Raw genomic sequence first — 14282 nt, forward strand, 5'->3', positions numbered from 1 at the left:
TGTGTTAAGGTTCCCAGCTCTTCCATAACAAACTTAATTACTTAAAATTATTTATGTACCATAATAAATCTATTAAACGTGAAAATATTCTTAATTTAAATACTATCAAATCGATTGCGTAGAACCGACGAGATGAACTGTCATGACTATCCACTAGACACCATACTTTAAATTGAAGCTCCTCATAAAACATCAAGGAAAATGATTGGTATTTTTATGTATGACCTATTACTTAAAATAATTAATAATATAAGTAAAACATTATATAATACAATACCTATATAACCCGATTGAAAAAGGGTTGAACCCGGAAAAAAAACACGTGAGTTTCACAAGGTTTTTAAGCAATAAATCAAATCCTCTGGGGAGAACTAAAACATCAAGTCAGCAATATATCTACTGGACTCCGAACACGCGGCAGGCAACAGCTTGCTGCGTATAAATTAATATCCCAATTTTTCGCTTTTATCGAAAAACTCCGCCAATTTGTACCTGTCTATATCAAATGTACATTCTACTACTTTTCATTGGTTCTAAAAACGATATGAACCATATTTTTATCGTTGTTTTATTCGCTGTAGATAAGAAATTGTCGAAATTTAACATTAAAACATTTATTTAATGCACTGCAGCTGGAAGCGGAATTGGTACATTAACGCCGGAACCCAATAATGTATCCACAATCTCAGATAGAAAATAATCCGAGATTGTGGATTGTCAGACCTTGACAATCGATCGATCTCCTATCGGCATCCCAATAACCAAACCCTACGAAGACAATACATTTTTGGCGACATCAAAAATGTTATTGGGTTTGGGCGTAAGTTTAATAAAGTACGATAGGAGGTTTCTTTACGTTAATTATCTGCTACGGGTCCGTTATACAGACTTACTATGGCAAACGTCGTTTCTATAATTTTTAAATTTAGAAAATTAGGGGTTGTATGTATTTTTTAAAGTTGTATCATAATTTTTTTTTTTTATCTAAAATTGAAAAAAAAAATTAGGGGTGGATTACCCTTAACATTTAGGGGGATGAAAAATAGATGTTGTCCGATTCTCAGACCTACCCAACATGCACACAGAATTTCATGAGAATCGCGAAAGCCGTTTCGGAGGTTTTTAACCACAAACACCGCGACATGAGAATTTTATATATAAGATTGACCCTTTTCGTATGAGAAACATATACAATATGACTTAGAAACTAAGAAAACACTTTATAATTTATAGCGACATCGTGTAGTGACTACGTGTACGGAGAACTGCAATTTATCCGTCACTCCCATACACTTGGATTAGTCGTCACTCCGCTACGCGTGTCGTGCATACACATCGGAATTTTGTTAAATCTACTGAATTTCTAACGAAAAATATAAAGAAATAATTATAAACTACTGAAATTTACTACATTAGAAAGGTTTCAAAGACGTTACGAAATTTGACGTCATTACCAACAAAGTTGTATTGATTTGTAAGTTTTGGTGAAGCGATGATTTCCTTCAGAAAGGTTAGATTTCTATTTTAGACGTTTCATCTAGAAAAGTAGACTATTGCAGTACTATAGACAACATGTATGGAGCCACAGGTGCCATACCTGCGTAATTAATTGTTGCTCTATTCTCTATAGATCTATTTATTTCTTTTGGATTTTTTAATAGAAACGCTGGCATAGTAAACGCATAGTGAGGAACCTTAACCCTGAAATCTATTTGTCTACAAATAAGAATGCTAATTGGCGCCACTAATTGAGTACATTAAATCTACTTCAATAATTAAATAAATGGTCTGGTGGCTGTTAATTGAGAATATAACTTGTCCTAACGACGTTGTCCTTTGCATAAATTTGACCCTCACTCTCTGCTTTGAGCCTGTAGTTAATGAACGTGATAGTTAATGGTTAACTAATATAAATAGATCGCCTTTACCGTTACGCACTTACTTAAACTTTCTCTTAAAAAAAAAGAAAAAGTTTAAGTAAGTGATTTTACTTGCTTTAATTACAGAAATATTTAAAATTTTAGAAATAAAAAAAACACAATGATTTGAATTACTTTAATTAATTACTTTAAATAATTGAAACTGTATTAAATATGAAAATTAAATTGGCTCGTAGGTGCACGATCAATATTTTATTGACTAGTTACTAGTTGAGAATTGACCGATCTGATGTAAGGTATCCGATCAAAAGCTATTGATATCTGTTGTTATTGATTATTTATTGCGTTAGAGGGGTACAGGTATTGCTTATGCGGGGCAAAGAGAGTCCAATGGACATATGACACAAACTTTGTCGTCTTTAGAGAAAACTACTAAAATTGATTTTCTTGGACTCTTCCCAAAACTACCCAATAATCCTCGTTAAAGGTATATAGAAATCAATAGACAAGTACTGTCCGTCGGTATTTTGTCTTATTTTCATTACAAAATTAAATTCCTACTTACCGAATAAATTAATGAAATTGGCTTATAGGATTCTGACGACGTCGCCTTACAACAAATGCCAAGTCCGGTATAATCTCTCAATATTGCGTTTTAAAACTTTACTAATTAAAGTTACATAGTAGCTTATTATTTTAAGTTTATTGGGAAAAGTGAAAGCTAGTACAGTGTTATTTGATAACCACCGACTCCAACGCTGCCAGGATATACTGCTGCAAACAGCTCGTTCTGTCGAGCCTGCTTAGGTAATGTATATAGTATGAAATAAATAAAAAATAAATTAGTGGCACTACAACCTCTTTAGGTCTTGCCTCAGATTTCTAAATCTGTTTTATGATCAAATTTTAAATCTAATAGGCAAGTAGGTGATTAGCCTTCAGTGCTTGACACACGTTGTCGACTTTTTGGGTCTAAGACATGTCGGTTTCCTCACGATGTTTTTCTTCACCGTTCGAACAAATGTTAAATGCGCACATAGAAAGAAAGTCCATTGGTGCACAGCCGAAGCTCGAACCTACGACCTCAGGCCAGCACTGCAGGTAAATATGAAATATAATAAAAAATAGGTACAGAAAGTCATAAAACAGGTCACTTGAACTATATTACCAGTAGTGAACGGTTAATGCAGCACAAACAGGCTAAACTCTGCTACAATTAGAACTAAATTTCTTCTTTTATATGCATAATTATATATTCCGAAAAAAGTATTTTCTAAAGATAAAATAAATTTCTGTGTTTAAAAGCGAAAGCGTAAAATTGCAAAGCTCTGGAGTGAAGATTAAAAAACTTTTTTTAAATTTCTAAAATAAACTGACATTCACCGAATGTATAAATATATTGAAAATATTATAAGTAACGTCGTTTGTTACACTGTATTCATGATATCTTATAATAATTAATATAAATATTTAGAAAACTAAATATTTATAGGAGAGTCTGTAATTTTATCACTTTTTTATTCAAATATAAAACTTGAATTTATTGGGAGTGATTTTTAGGAAAACTTGATTCCTCGAAAGATGAATGATTTAATGTAAAAGATGTAACTAATTTTCTCCTCAATAAGTTTCTTTAGATGTGTACTAGTCGAGAAAACTAGATATCTTTTTAATATTTTGTATTGGTGGACAAAAAAAAATTATTTGTTAAAAGATTCCATAAGACGATAATGAGGTGGTGCATTTTGTGTGTAAATTATGAAAATAAATTAAAAAATATTTTGTAATTTTATCTACACTGATATTTCCGACTTACTTTTCTTATATCTCAAACATAGTTAGTTTATTTTTTAACATCATATAAACCCTTGCAAAATACAAAATTAAGGTAATAAACAAAACACGAATCTATAAAAACATTACGCTTTATTCCAAAAATACAAACATCCGACAAATTAGACTTCACATAGTATCTCGTATTTCCTGTAACCAATTTCTGAGCCTCCATACGAAATGTAGCACCGCTTGTGACTTGGGTGAACCTGAAACAAAACATGAGCGTTATTTATATCGATGATGATTATGACGTCAAAACGCGAGAAATAATAAACTGATCTATCATATTTCATGAAATGGTTATTAATAAACAATGGATATTGAATTGTTTCCTGTGGTCTAGCAACTTTATCTGTTCAGTTTTTTACTATCGCAATTTTGTAATCTTAAAATTATTTATATAAAACTGCAGATATTTTTAGTATACAATTTTCTTCGAATTCCATAGCATATTCCTTACAAAAAAGGATGTCTTATATATATATATAATATCGACAGTATTCAGCTATATGTATTTATTATGCGATTAAATATTTCGTCCTAATCAAGCAAAACTTTCTTCTCGGAGGTGGGGGTGCCATTAGCGTAAAGGAGGCGATGAACTTATCTATGTGTATGTAAAATAAACAATTTCTACTTGATCATAAAAAACATAACATCTAACAACATCTCTGTTACGGTACTGGTGTATAAACAACAAAACATTCTTCTGAATTTCATCATACATTTGACTGAAATTTTACTGTTTAAATATCATTATTTTTGGTATGTTTGTGTGTATTCAGATACCAATATATAATATCAGTGTAAAAACTTGCTGTATTAGGGTGACCCGTAATGACAACGTATTTCGTTAAATAAATTAATGATCGTCAAGTAATCGTTATTATATGTATAGACCATTTTTAATAAACAAAAGAAAATCAGTAATTAGTTAAACATTTGAAACCATTTAATGTAAGTTTACCTGTAAATCTATCATGTGATAAGATATTAATGGTATCGATTTTTATATATTTCTGAAAATTGCACATTTTTATCAATAATTTTATCTTTCAGACAACTCATAAATTGCAATCTATTGCCTTATCATAAATGGGTTTGGTATATTACACATTTTAAATAATTTATATAATTAAGAATTTGTGACCTTTATAGGTCAAAATACTTGATATTTGCCTAATCAATTTTGATCAGTCGCTAATTTATATTAAATTACATGGGGCGAACCGTATGGCTCGATAATTAACAATTAGAGATGATACAATATTTGCCTAAACATTCTAAAAGTTAAAAGCATTTTGCTACAGACATATGTTATGAAAGAAGATGAACCAGAAGACTTATGTCAGGACCGTAGTAAGTGGAAATCCCTTCAAGAAACAGACGGGTTGTATAAATAGTAAGAAAAACAAGTAAATTCAAAATTTATATATATATATCTCTTTCTTTTTTTGTGATTTTTCTTTTTTTTATTTTATCTTCAAATTTATTGTCGTTTATATACTAGCTGTTTTAAGGGTAAGTTTGTAGAAAAATTACTTATTATGAATGATGTATAGTTTTGGAAAAGGATTAATATATCATGTATGAAATATTATTGGAAGTAAACACAATTTGTACGATAAAATTGGTTTTATTAACTTAAGTAGGAATAATGTCGTCCTATATATTATATAAATTTTTACGGTTCACGCGATATAAGTATGATTAAGAAATTCGACTTGTCTGATGTCTCCCAATAAGATGCTTAATTCTAAACCACATCGACTGAAGCTCTTCAAGAAAAGAGCGTACCAATTCTTACAAGATATAGGCACTTGGAATTACCGATCTTATAAGCACCAATTACCATCCTTCTGGTAGTGTGAGTGTCACTTAAGATGTACCTCCTGCCCATTTGCCCCCAGTTACATAAAAAAAACGCAAACAAGACACACCAAATTACCTGTTATGAATCATCAGTTATTGTATTAATTAGATTTATTTGGTAAACTTACTTTTCCTGGAGTAAGAGAACCTCTATGTTTAACTCTACCAAGATAAAGTGGCTCGCCATCAACGGTATTTCCGGCTGGTATAGCCCCATTAGGAATCGCGTCATCCATTGTAGGTACCCACTGGACTGCGTCTGGTTTAGCGCAAAGGACCTAAAATGAGAAAAAAAAATTTACCATCACACGCCATCACCATCACAAGAATCCAGATCATTATACAGGTGTGATTTTAATTATACAAATGTATTAAATTCGATTACAAAAATATAAAAAGTCTAACTTAGAATAATAACCGGATGGCTTTTTTATCTTAACGTTAATTTGTACAAATTTTGTGGGTATGTAGGGTAGGTGATTTAGTTAAAAGAGTGCTATTAATTAAGCTAATTTGAACTTATGGCTTTCTTGAACTTGATTTTTGAGAAATTTCCTCTGAGTGCTATAAGTTTTAACAATTACATTTTCATTTATAGACAACGTCGGTACTCTTTAACTTTAAATAGTAATAGCGATGCCAAAAACGTTGTTTCTTCAATGTATACTTTAATAATAATTCAGTTATGTCACAACTGATTATTTTATCATGCTTTTTACATCGAACGAGTTTCTGATGCACACATAGCCAGAATGTCCATTTGAGTACAGCCGAACTTGCTCCCTACGACACATGGGAGTCGCAACCTTGAACCCAACACTACTTCAACGTTCACTGAAAATCCGTAGCGTTGATATCGTATAGTCGATAGTTTCATTCTTGCGGTTTACAATTACAATCAATCAAATCGAATCGCAACCCAACTTATAGAGAACTCTGGCAGGACTTGAAAAAATATCACAAAGCCTATAAATACTTTAATTTTAAATTACTATACCTCAAAATCGTGGACGGGTACTTCCTTGCCTCGTAATGGTACGTATGCTGCGTTGTGCAAGACGGCTAGCTTGCCAGGAATCAGACCATTTTCTACGTACGCCCTAATGGCCCATAACGGGCTGCGATCCCAACCCTCTTTACCAGCTAAATATGCTCGGCTCAAAAGGGTGTAAGCGGTCTGACGAGATGCTGGTGCCCAGTCTACTGGAGGAGCTTTGAAAACAAGTTAAGCGTTATTCCATTATGTCACCTCCACGCCTTAAGAGCGGATTTCAACAACTATTATGGATAATATAGAGCTCATTCTGCGGACTCAAGAGTAAACTCTTATACATATGTGCATACAAACATCGTAAAGGGCCGTATTAATTTACTGCTAAGTCATAATATCACGTGATGAACATGTCGAACGAAATCTGTTACAAAACAATACTGCCAAAATATTATTGAGATTAGTTAAATTTTCCGAAGCCACATTTCGAATATGCCTTAAGCGAATGGAACTAAAACTCAACTGGAACTTGAAATAAGTTCCAAATTCTCTGAATTAATATTAAAAATAAAAGATATTAAATACTTAAATCGAATAGTCCTTATTTGTTAAATTTGAAGGAATTTTTTCATTATAAACATCTCTTTAAGTGGTTAAATAGTATGCACCAAATGTGATCTATTCGCAAAGTTGAAACATTAGTATCTATGCCTATTTCCGGAGTTAAAGGCCGTTTTTAAACTACTACAGTGAGTGTCGATTAATCTAAGAAATTTGTGTACTTACGATCATCGACTTCTACTGGGTCCGGTATTTCAATAGGCTCCGGGAACGTGGGTGGTGTTGCAGGTAATGGGTCGATGCCAACGAAAGGCATCGGGGGTGGTGGGTAGCCAATGTACGGTTCGTTTGGATCTACAACAAATACACGTCAAATCATGTCAAAATGAATGTCATGTTTGCCTCTATATTGCTTATCACACTCAAAATTGTATTTTGTGTTTGTTTTTACCAATATATCAGTGTGCCGAGCGTTGGCAATCTTTATCAATAAAATAAAAAATAAAAAAAAATCCTATAACTCCATTGGTTTTATTTAAATGGAATAAAAAAAAATATCATTCGTTTAAACTTTTTCATATCCGTGTCAGAAATTGTGTTTACGCATTATTTTTCAGTTAACATTTGGAAACATTAATTGTCTTTAATATAATTGTCCTATCTCCGTTAGAAATTAACCATTTGTTTATATAAATTCACCACAGTTCTGATGACTGACCAGGAATCGAATCGATAATTATAGACATAATAATTAATTTCATGGCATAAAAATATAGTATAAGGTATATTCAATGTTCTTCTTCTTAGGCTCGAAAAGAATATTTATTATACTGGAGCGATATTGGACCTATTTTTACCTACTTTTACCGACTGTGTGAATACGTTTTTGTTTCAACTCTAGCCTCTCTTCGGTTGTGATGTTACTTTTTTTCTAGTCATGGCATAGTAATAAATCGTGGCATTTAAATAAATTGGTTATGAATAATTAATACACATAGATCTTCCAAGACTTCTTTACTTACACTATTTTCTCTTTTTGCGTTTAAGGTGCAAACAAACTGTTGTGGTCTCTGTCAGAATGTTGCGGACCATGTCTGCTCCACAGCATAATGCTGAGCCAGGACCACTTACACAGTTCACACATAACATGTTCCCCCTTTATTTAATTTTTAAAGTTATATTTTCCCCATTTTTCTATTGTCCAAACATCTACTTTTCTCGCAAAATACGTGTATACGGTTAAATTCGCGAACATCGTAAAAGAATAGTTGTTAATTAAATTATTTGAGTCAAATTAATAAGATTACTTTGAGAGACGTCCTATGTCGACCATGGATCGAGATAGTATATATAGGTAGTGTAGACACAGCAAGATTAGGTCCAGCCGAGACCGGAGGGAGATCGGACCGCGAAGAGCATCATAGTGTAATAATAAGCCCGGCAACACACGCGCGAGCCCTCTAGCAGCGAGAGTGTCCATGGGCGGCGGTATTATTTAACATCAGGTGAGATTCCTGACCGTTTGCCCCCAGTTCTATAAAAAAAAATGTGTGAATCGAGCCTAAGTCTCGATCCAAACTATGATGCGGTTCACGGTTCCATCTCGATCCGGTCTCGGACCGATCAAAACTAGCTTGATCTGTGGTCTAAATAATCTAGTAAATTTTACTCGCCAAACAATTAAATATAATATGATTACTACCAAAAAATTAAATATGATTACTACCATAACCATAATACCGTTAATATTTGCCTTAAATTTCTGGATCCATTATTTGTTTTGTTTCTTTACAGAATAATAATCAGCCTTGTTTAGCCTTACGTTTTTCTACACGCCTTATGTTATTTTGTCTAAGGCATGACAGTTTTTAATGATGGTTAATTGTTCCATACGTAATCTACTAAGTGTTAAGTTATGTATGCAAAAAAACTATTAGAAAACTTGTTGTAGTGTTGAGATTTAAATGAAGTGATTTCAGGGTTGCGAGTCGGACGTAAATTCGCGCCACGCCTGTTCTATTTTCAAATAAAGTAGGACAAAATGCTTACAAAAGAGACACTTAAACTCCAATTCATTAAGCAATTCAATATTTGCAAATCTTTTGCAAATATTCCGATTCTATACAAAGGTCGGAAACTGAACTTGATGAAAATTAAATGAATGCATAACATTTTGTACTTTTAAGACAAGTTTGTTGCTTTTTTTGCGAACCCAGATACAAAGTTTTATAAGAAGAAAAGTTTAAAGACTGAATAATGCAAACAGCTGCAAAGCTGGTACATGTAAATATTACTTTACTTAAAACCCCGGTTTTGTTTGTTGGCGAAAAATAAGGAAATTTTACTAACCAAATAGAGTTTTTGCTGTATAACGTTTAACTTGAAATATTGAAGGCACTCGATGGTACAAGTCTATATTATGACCATAGTTTATATAAGTTTTTGTGTGCTTAAAAGCAAAAGTAATGAGTGAATAAATGGCCGTTATAGTAGGGGACAGGAATTTTCTATTGTTCATGCAACACGTCTTTATATACATAAATCTTGTGTGCGTTAAACACCTTCTAAGGCAGAAAGATTTTAAATAAATTGTGTTATTTCTTTTCACACGAATTATTAAATGATTTAAAGATTATAAGGTAACCATAGTGACATCCACTCCACCTATAATAACACAAAATATGAAATACAACTAGATAAAAATAATTTAATTTCCCGTTAATAGAGACAATAATATATGAAAATAGATTAATTAGGCATGATTAATACTATTGATAAAAGTATCTACTTTCGCGTTTTTGAGTTATCGATCTTTATCAACAATTCTACTAATGAATACGTAACATATCATATCAACGCTAAAAGTGTAGTGAAATAAAAAAGTGATAGCCCGAAGGCCTAAATACGCGTATTTCGAAACAGCGAAAACTTTTCTACGCGTTATTGGATTTCAGAATTTATTAACTCGGTTTCCGGTTCCTGTGGTCAAAATTTAGTCGGGAAAATGTTTTTACAGATTGTATTTTGCAACGTTTATATAAAAAATGTGAAAAACTCTTTATTTATACACTTCCAATTAATATAATGATACATTTAAAGAAAAACACTTTTTTAACGGATTATAGATATGTATTATTATATTTAAACTTATAATTATTTTTACATAATTTTAAATTTAAACCGACGTTTCGCGTGCTTTACAGCGTGCGTGGTCACGGTGACTGAAGACAAAGGTGTTAAATGTCAAAAAGTATTACAGCTGCAGAAAATGTTGTGTTATCTGTATTTATTTCCCCGGAGTTGGTATCGACTAAAAGATGTAGGGTTTTTGCAGAAATTGCTCACGGTGTCCTCCATTTTCGCGGGTTGTTTATTTTGAGATTTTAATTTGGATATTATTGGATCCCAGGTGTTTGATAATTTTAGGCCGTCCTCTCTATTGAAATTGGCGTGTTTTTTGATTTCAATGGCTTCGCGTACCAATCTTGGGAAGAATCTTTTTTCTTTCGCAAGTACTTTCGGTTGGTCAAAGCGTATTAAATTAGTATATTAATTAGTAAATTATGTAAAAATAATTATAAGTTTAAATATAATAATACATATCTATAATCCGTTAAAAAAGTGTTTTTCTTTAAATGTGTAAAAGTTATGTAAATAAAAGACAATACTATAATGATACATGTTTTTAAATCTGACAACTAGAGGGCGCCGGTAGGCGATGGCAGAACGTTGAAATAAAATTTCCTTAACTAACATAAACGCGAAACATTACATTACTTAAATATGTCTCTCATTGACAATGATGAAAAACACTTACAACGTCGAGGTTTTTAATGAATTAGTTGTATACGCTAAAAAACTAGAATATAAGATGTAGGGATTCTGCAGAAACCTACATCTTTTAGTCGATACCAACTCCGGGGAAATAAATACAGATAATACAATTTTCTACAGCTGTGATACTTTTTTTTACATTCAACATAATTATAAATTAACAATAATACATAACTTCAATCGCATCTAAAGATTTATTTGAAACAGTAAACAAAAGACAATATCGTTATAATCATCACATGTTAGAGTTAATCTGTAGGCATAAAATGAAATTGGCAACAAAGTTTGCATGCATTTCTAATTACGCTTTAATAAAGTTTAAGAACTTTTGCTTCCAAGTTGTTGATACTATGGTAATATATATTTAAATATGGAACAATGTAGTTTACCGTAACCTACTTTTATTCTACTTTTGCAGCTAATCTCAGTTACTAAGCTCGTCTTTCAATCTGGTTTCAATATTTTAATCATTTAATCACTGGTTTATAATTTGTATGATTTAATTAGGTAATAAATTGGCGTTGATATTTTCAGTATCAGAGCTCTGCTGTCTTCGTGGCTTATTCATGACCCAGGGACCCAGAGCTTGATTCCCGAATATAATATATTAATTCAATAAATTCCAACTTCAAAATGTTACAACTCCACATAACTCGCTCGCCAATATCTATCATAAATTCATAAATTATTCAGTAAAACACCTTTTTTCATAATTAATATTAGGAACATGTTCATTTTCCGTGAATTGTATTGATAAATTTTATCTAAAAAGATAATTGCCTGCCACAAACTATGTAGGATTAATAAAACATATTGAAGATCGGGGATTAAAAATACTTAAACTTTCTAGTCGCTAATGCTTAACTTAAAAACATAATAAAATTCTTACCGAAAGACATTTTTTATAATTATTTAATCGCACTAAATTTAACGTAGTTATATCTCCGCAGTCTTGCTAAACACTGTTTGTTATATGTATCACACCAATCACTTTCATAATCTCTAGGTTCCACGAATCGATAAGATTACAATAGTCATCGAATTCCAAAGAAAAAAAAAACATATATTTGTTTTTTATACATAAGACAGAATTTGTATGAATATAAAAAGTTGAAAAACAGGAGTATACTGGAAATAAATATATATAATAATACTTTATTTGCAAAATCTTTCTTTTTGTTTCCCAGTTCCATAGTTCATAATGCAGATTGAAATAGTTCATCGTGCTTTTTATTTTCATTTGTGGAGTTTTCCTTTTTCATACCACTAACCACGCGATCACGCGATCTGTGGCCGTTAAGCTAAGAAGCATGGGAATGTCTAATTACCCCTTTCCTAAAAAGGGACTCTATTTACTTTAGCTAAGTTTGCTAGACTTGGCGTTTTGGCAGATATGAGTGACATTGAAAATATCCTCATCTTAATATATACAAATCTCCTGTCACGATGTTTGTCCGCGATGGACACCTAAACTACCGAACCAATATCAATCAAATTTGCACACCGTGTGCAGTCGTCCTATGTGTGTATTGTGGTCCAACTTAAGAGATAGGACAGCTTAGATCTTTAAGTATAGTCGCAATTTTATTTTATTGCAAATTATTTGTTTATTATTTGATATCGTTCTAACAGATGGCGCTGTGTTAAAAGTATCTACCTTTTCTACGTTATCAACCTTTCACATCACTTCTCCTACAGTTTCCCTTGAATAGCTTACTACTATGTAATGTAACAGAAACCTTAGCCACAGCAACGTTTGGCCGAGTCTGCTAGTAATATATATGGCTGAGTCCGCTGGCCGGCGGGACCTGCTGCTCTTACTGAGATATTTTACAATTCAACAAGTATTTAAACAGTTGTGATCTGTGCTATGCGACATGTCGGATAGCTAATCCCGGGTACCCTCATGCCAGTATCGAGCTCCAATTCTGGGTTGAAATAGAATTTAGCAATATTGTTTCAAACAGAGAAAATCTTTTAATAAAAGCGTTTATATAGGATTTATGTCAATGACTTCTGTAAACAATATACAAAGCCTCAATAAGAGAATTGCGACATTTATGGAAAAGTAAGTTATTTCATGGTCTTATAGTGGTATGACATAATATAATAATTACTTATGTTTATTACAACTACTATAATATAGTCTCAGTCTAAATTGCTACTAACCGATTTAAAAAATGGATCAAATCTGAAAGAAATTATTGATTTTGTTGAAGATTTATGAAATGTGTTGCATCCTATACCATCAAATTCTTCATAGAATCCCAAAAAAAATATTGTTTCGAATGTACGAAAAAGACCGGACGTCGTTTATAAACCACGTTCAGCCAATTTCATAAAAGTCTGATTTCACATGTTTTAAATGTGCATTGTTATTTCATTTATTTTTTGATCAAAAACCTTTGTCATTGACGATTCAATAACGCGAATTTTCTTCAATTTATATTCCTAAATTAGCGGAATCGTTTTCAGACCTGTCAAAAGCAGTTTCGAGGTTTATAACATTACTCATAATATAATAGATGAGTTAAATTGGGACGTCTGTACGTTGCGTCTCACAATATACCAATATTTCTTTTGCATGCGTCTGTCAGATAATTGATTATTATTTGGCGTTACCCTCTAAAAAGAAAATGTATTCTCCGGTAATCATATCCAGCAACTTTTTAGCATTGAATTAACCAAGTTTTGATCAACTGGGGTACTGATATTATTCTTTAGTATCCATGTCAACATCTTTTCTATCAACGAAAGTGCTATCTGCACTTCAGTAGGCCCAAAGTGTACACCTTATACTCTTTATTAAACAAAATAAACGAGTATCAGAGAAGAAAAGTTAGCATTAAATCATTTCAACGCAGACGACGTCAGAGCGATCTCTACGTATTTTTATCGAGCGCTCTCATTATTTTGTTAATTAGCAATTGTTTTCGAATTAATTTCCATCCATAATACCATTAGCTTCGATTCAATGTGGTTAAAATAACGTTATTAGCTATTGAAATACATACTCAATTATTTCTGAGCGCCTGTCGCTATATTCAGAGAACTGATTATTTTATACGAGTGAATATTGAAATTTAAAATATCAGTATTTTAAAGTCTAAAGCTTTTTAATTAAAATGCAAAATCGATAAACAATTCATAATTTACATATATGTAACTGGGGCAGTGATATTTGCTAATAAAAGACTTATTTTACAACTCTTTTTGTGTTAAAATGTGTCGTTTCGTAAATATAATTCTAAGGCAGATTTTTTATATTTTTGTTTGTTAATTCAAGTTCATGTCTTTAGTACAGCGGG

The 14282-nt window shown here is 31.9% G+C and overlaps 1 protein-coding gene across 1 annotated transcript; it reads right to left on the reverse strand.

Annotated features, from left to right (window-relative positions):
- Positions 1-3789: 3789 nt before the first annotated feature.
- LOC110995308 lies at positions 3790-11990 on the reverse strand. The gene is made up of 5 exons (XM_045634097.1): positions 11864-11990; positions 7366-7494; positions 6586-6800; positions 5717-5866; positions 3790-3922 (listed from the first exon to the last, which is right to left on the reverse strand). The coding sequence occupies exons 1-5, from the start codon at positions 11871-11873 to the stop codon at positions 3836-3838; spliced, it is 591 nt and encodes a 196-aa protein (XP_045490053.1). The 5' UTR covers positions 11874-11990; the 3' UTR covers positions 3790-3835.
- Positions 11991-14282: the final 2292 nt, after the last annotated feature.

The sequence above is a fragment of the Pieris rapae genome, chromosome 2, assembly GCF_905147795.1.
Source record: "Pieris rapae chromosome 2, ilPieRapa1.1, whole genome shotgun sequence".
NCBI lineage: Eukaryota > Metazoa > Arthropoda > Insecta > Lepidoptera > Pieridae > Pieris > Pieris rapae.

Coding starts and splice junctions, on each gene's coding strand:
- LOC110995308 (XM_045634097.1), bottom strand. Junction 6,801..7,365: donor CCCAGTAGAAGTCGATGATC/GTAAGTACACAA, acceptor TTGTTTTCAAAG/CTCCTCCAGTAGACTGGGCA. Junction 5,867..6,585: donor TACCCGTCCACGATTTTGAG/GTATAGTAATTT, acceptor TTCTCATTTTAG/GTCCTTTGCGCTAAACCAGA.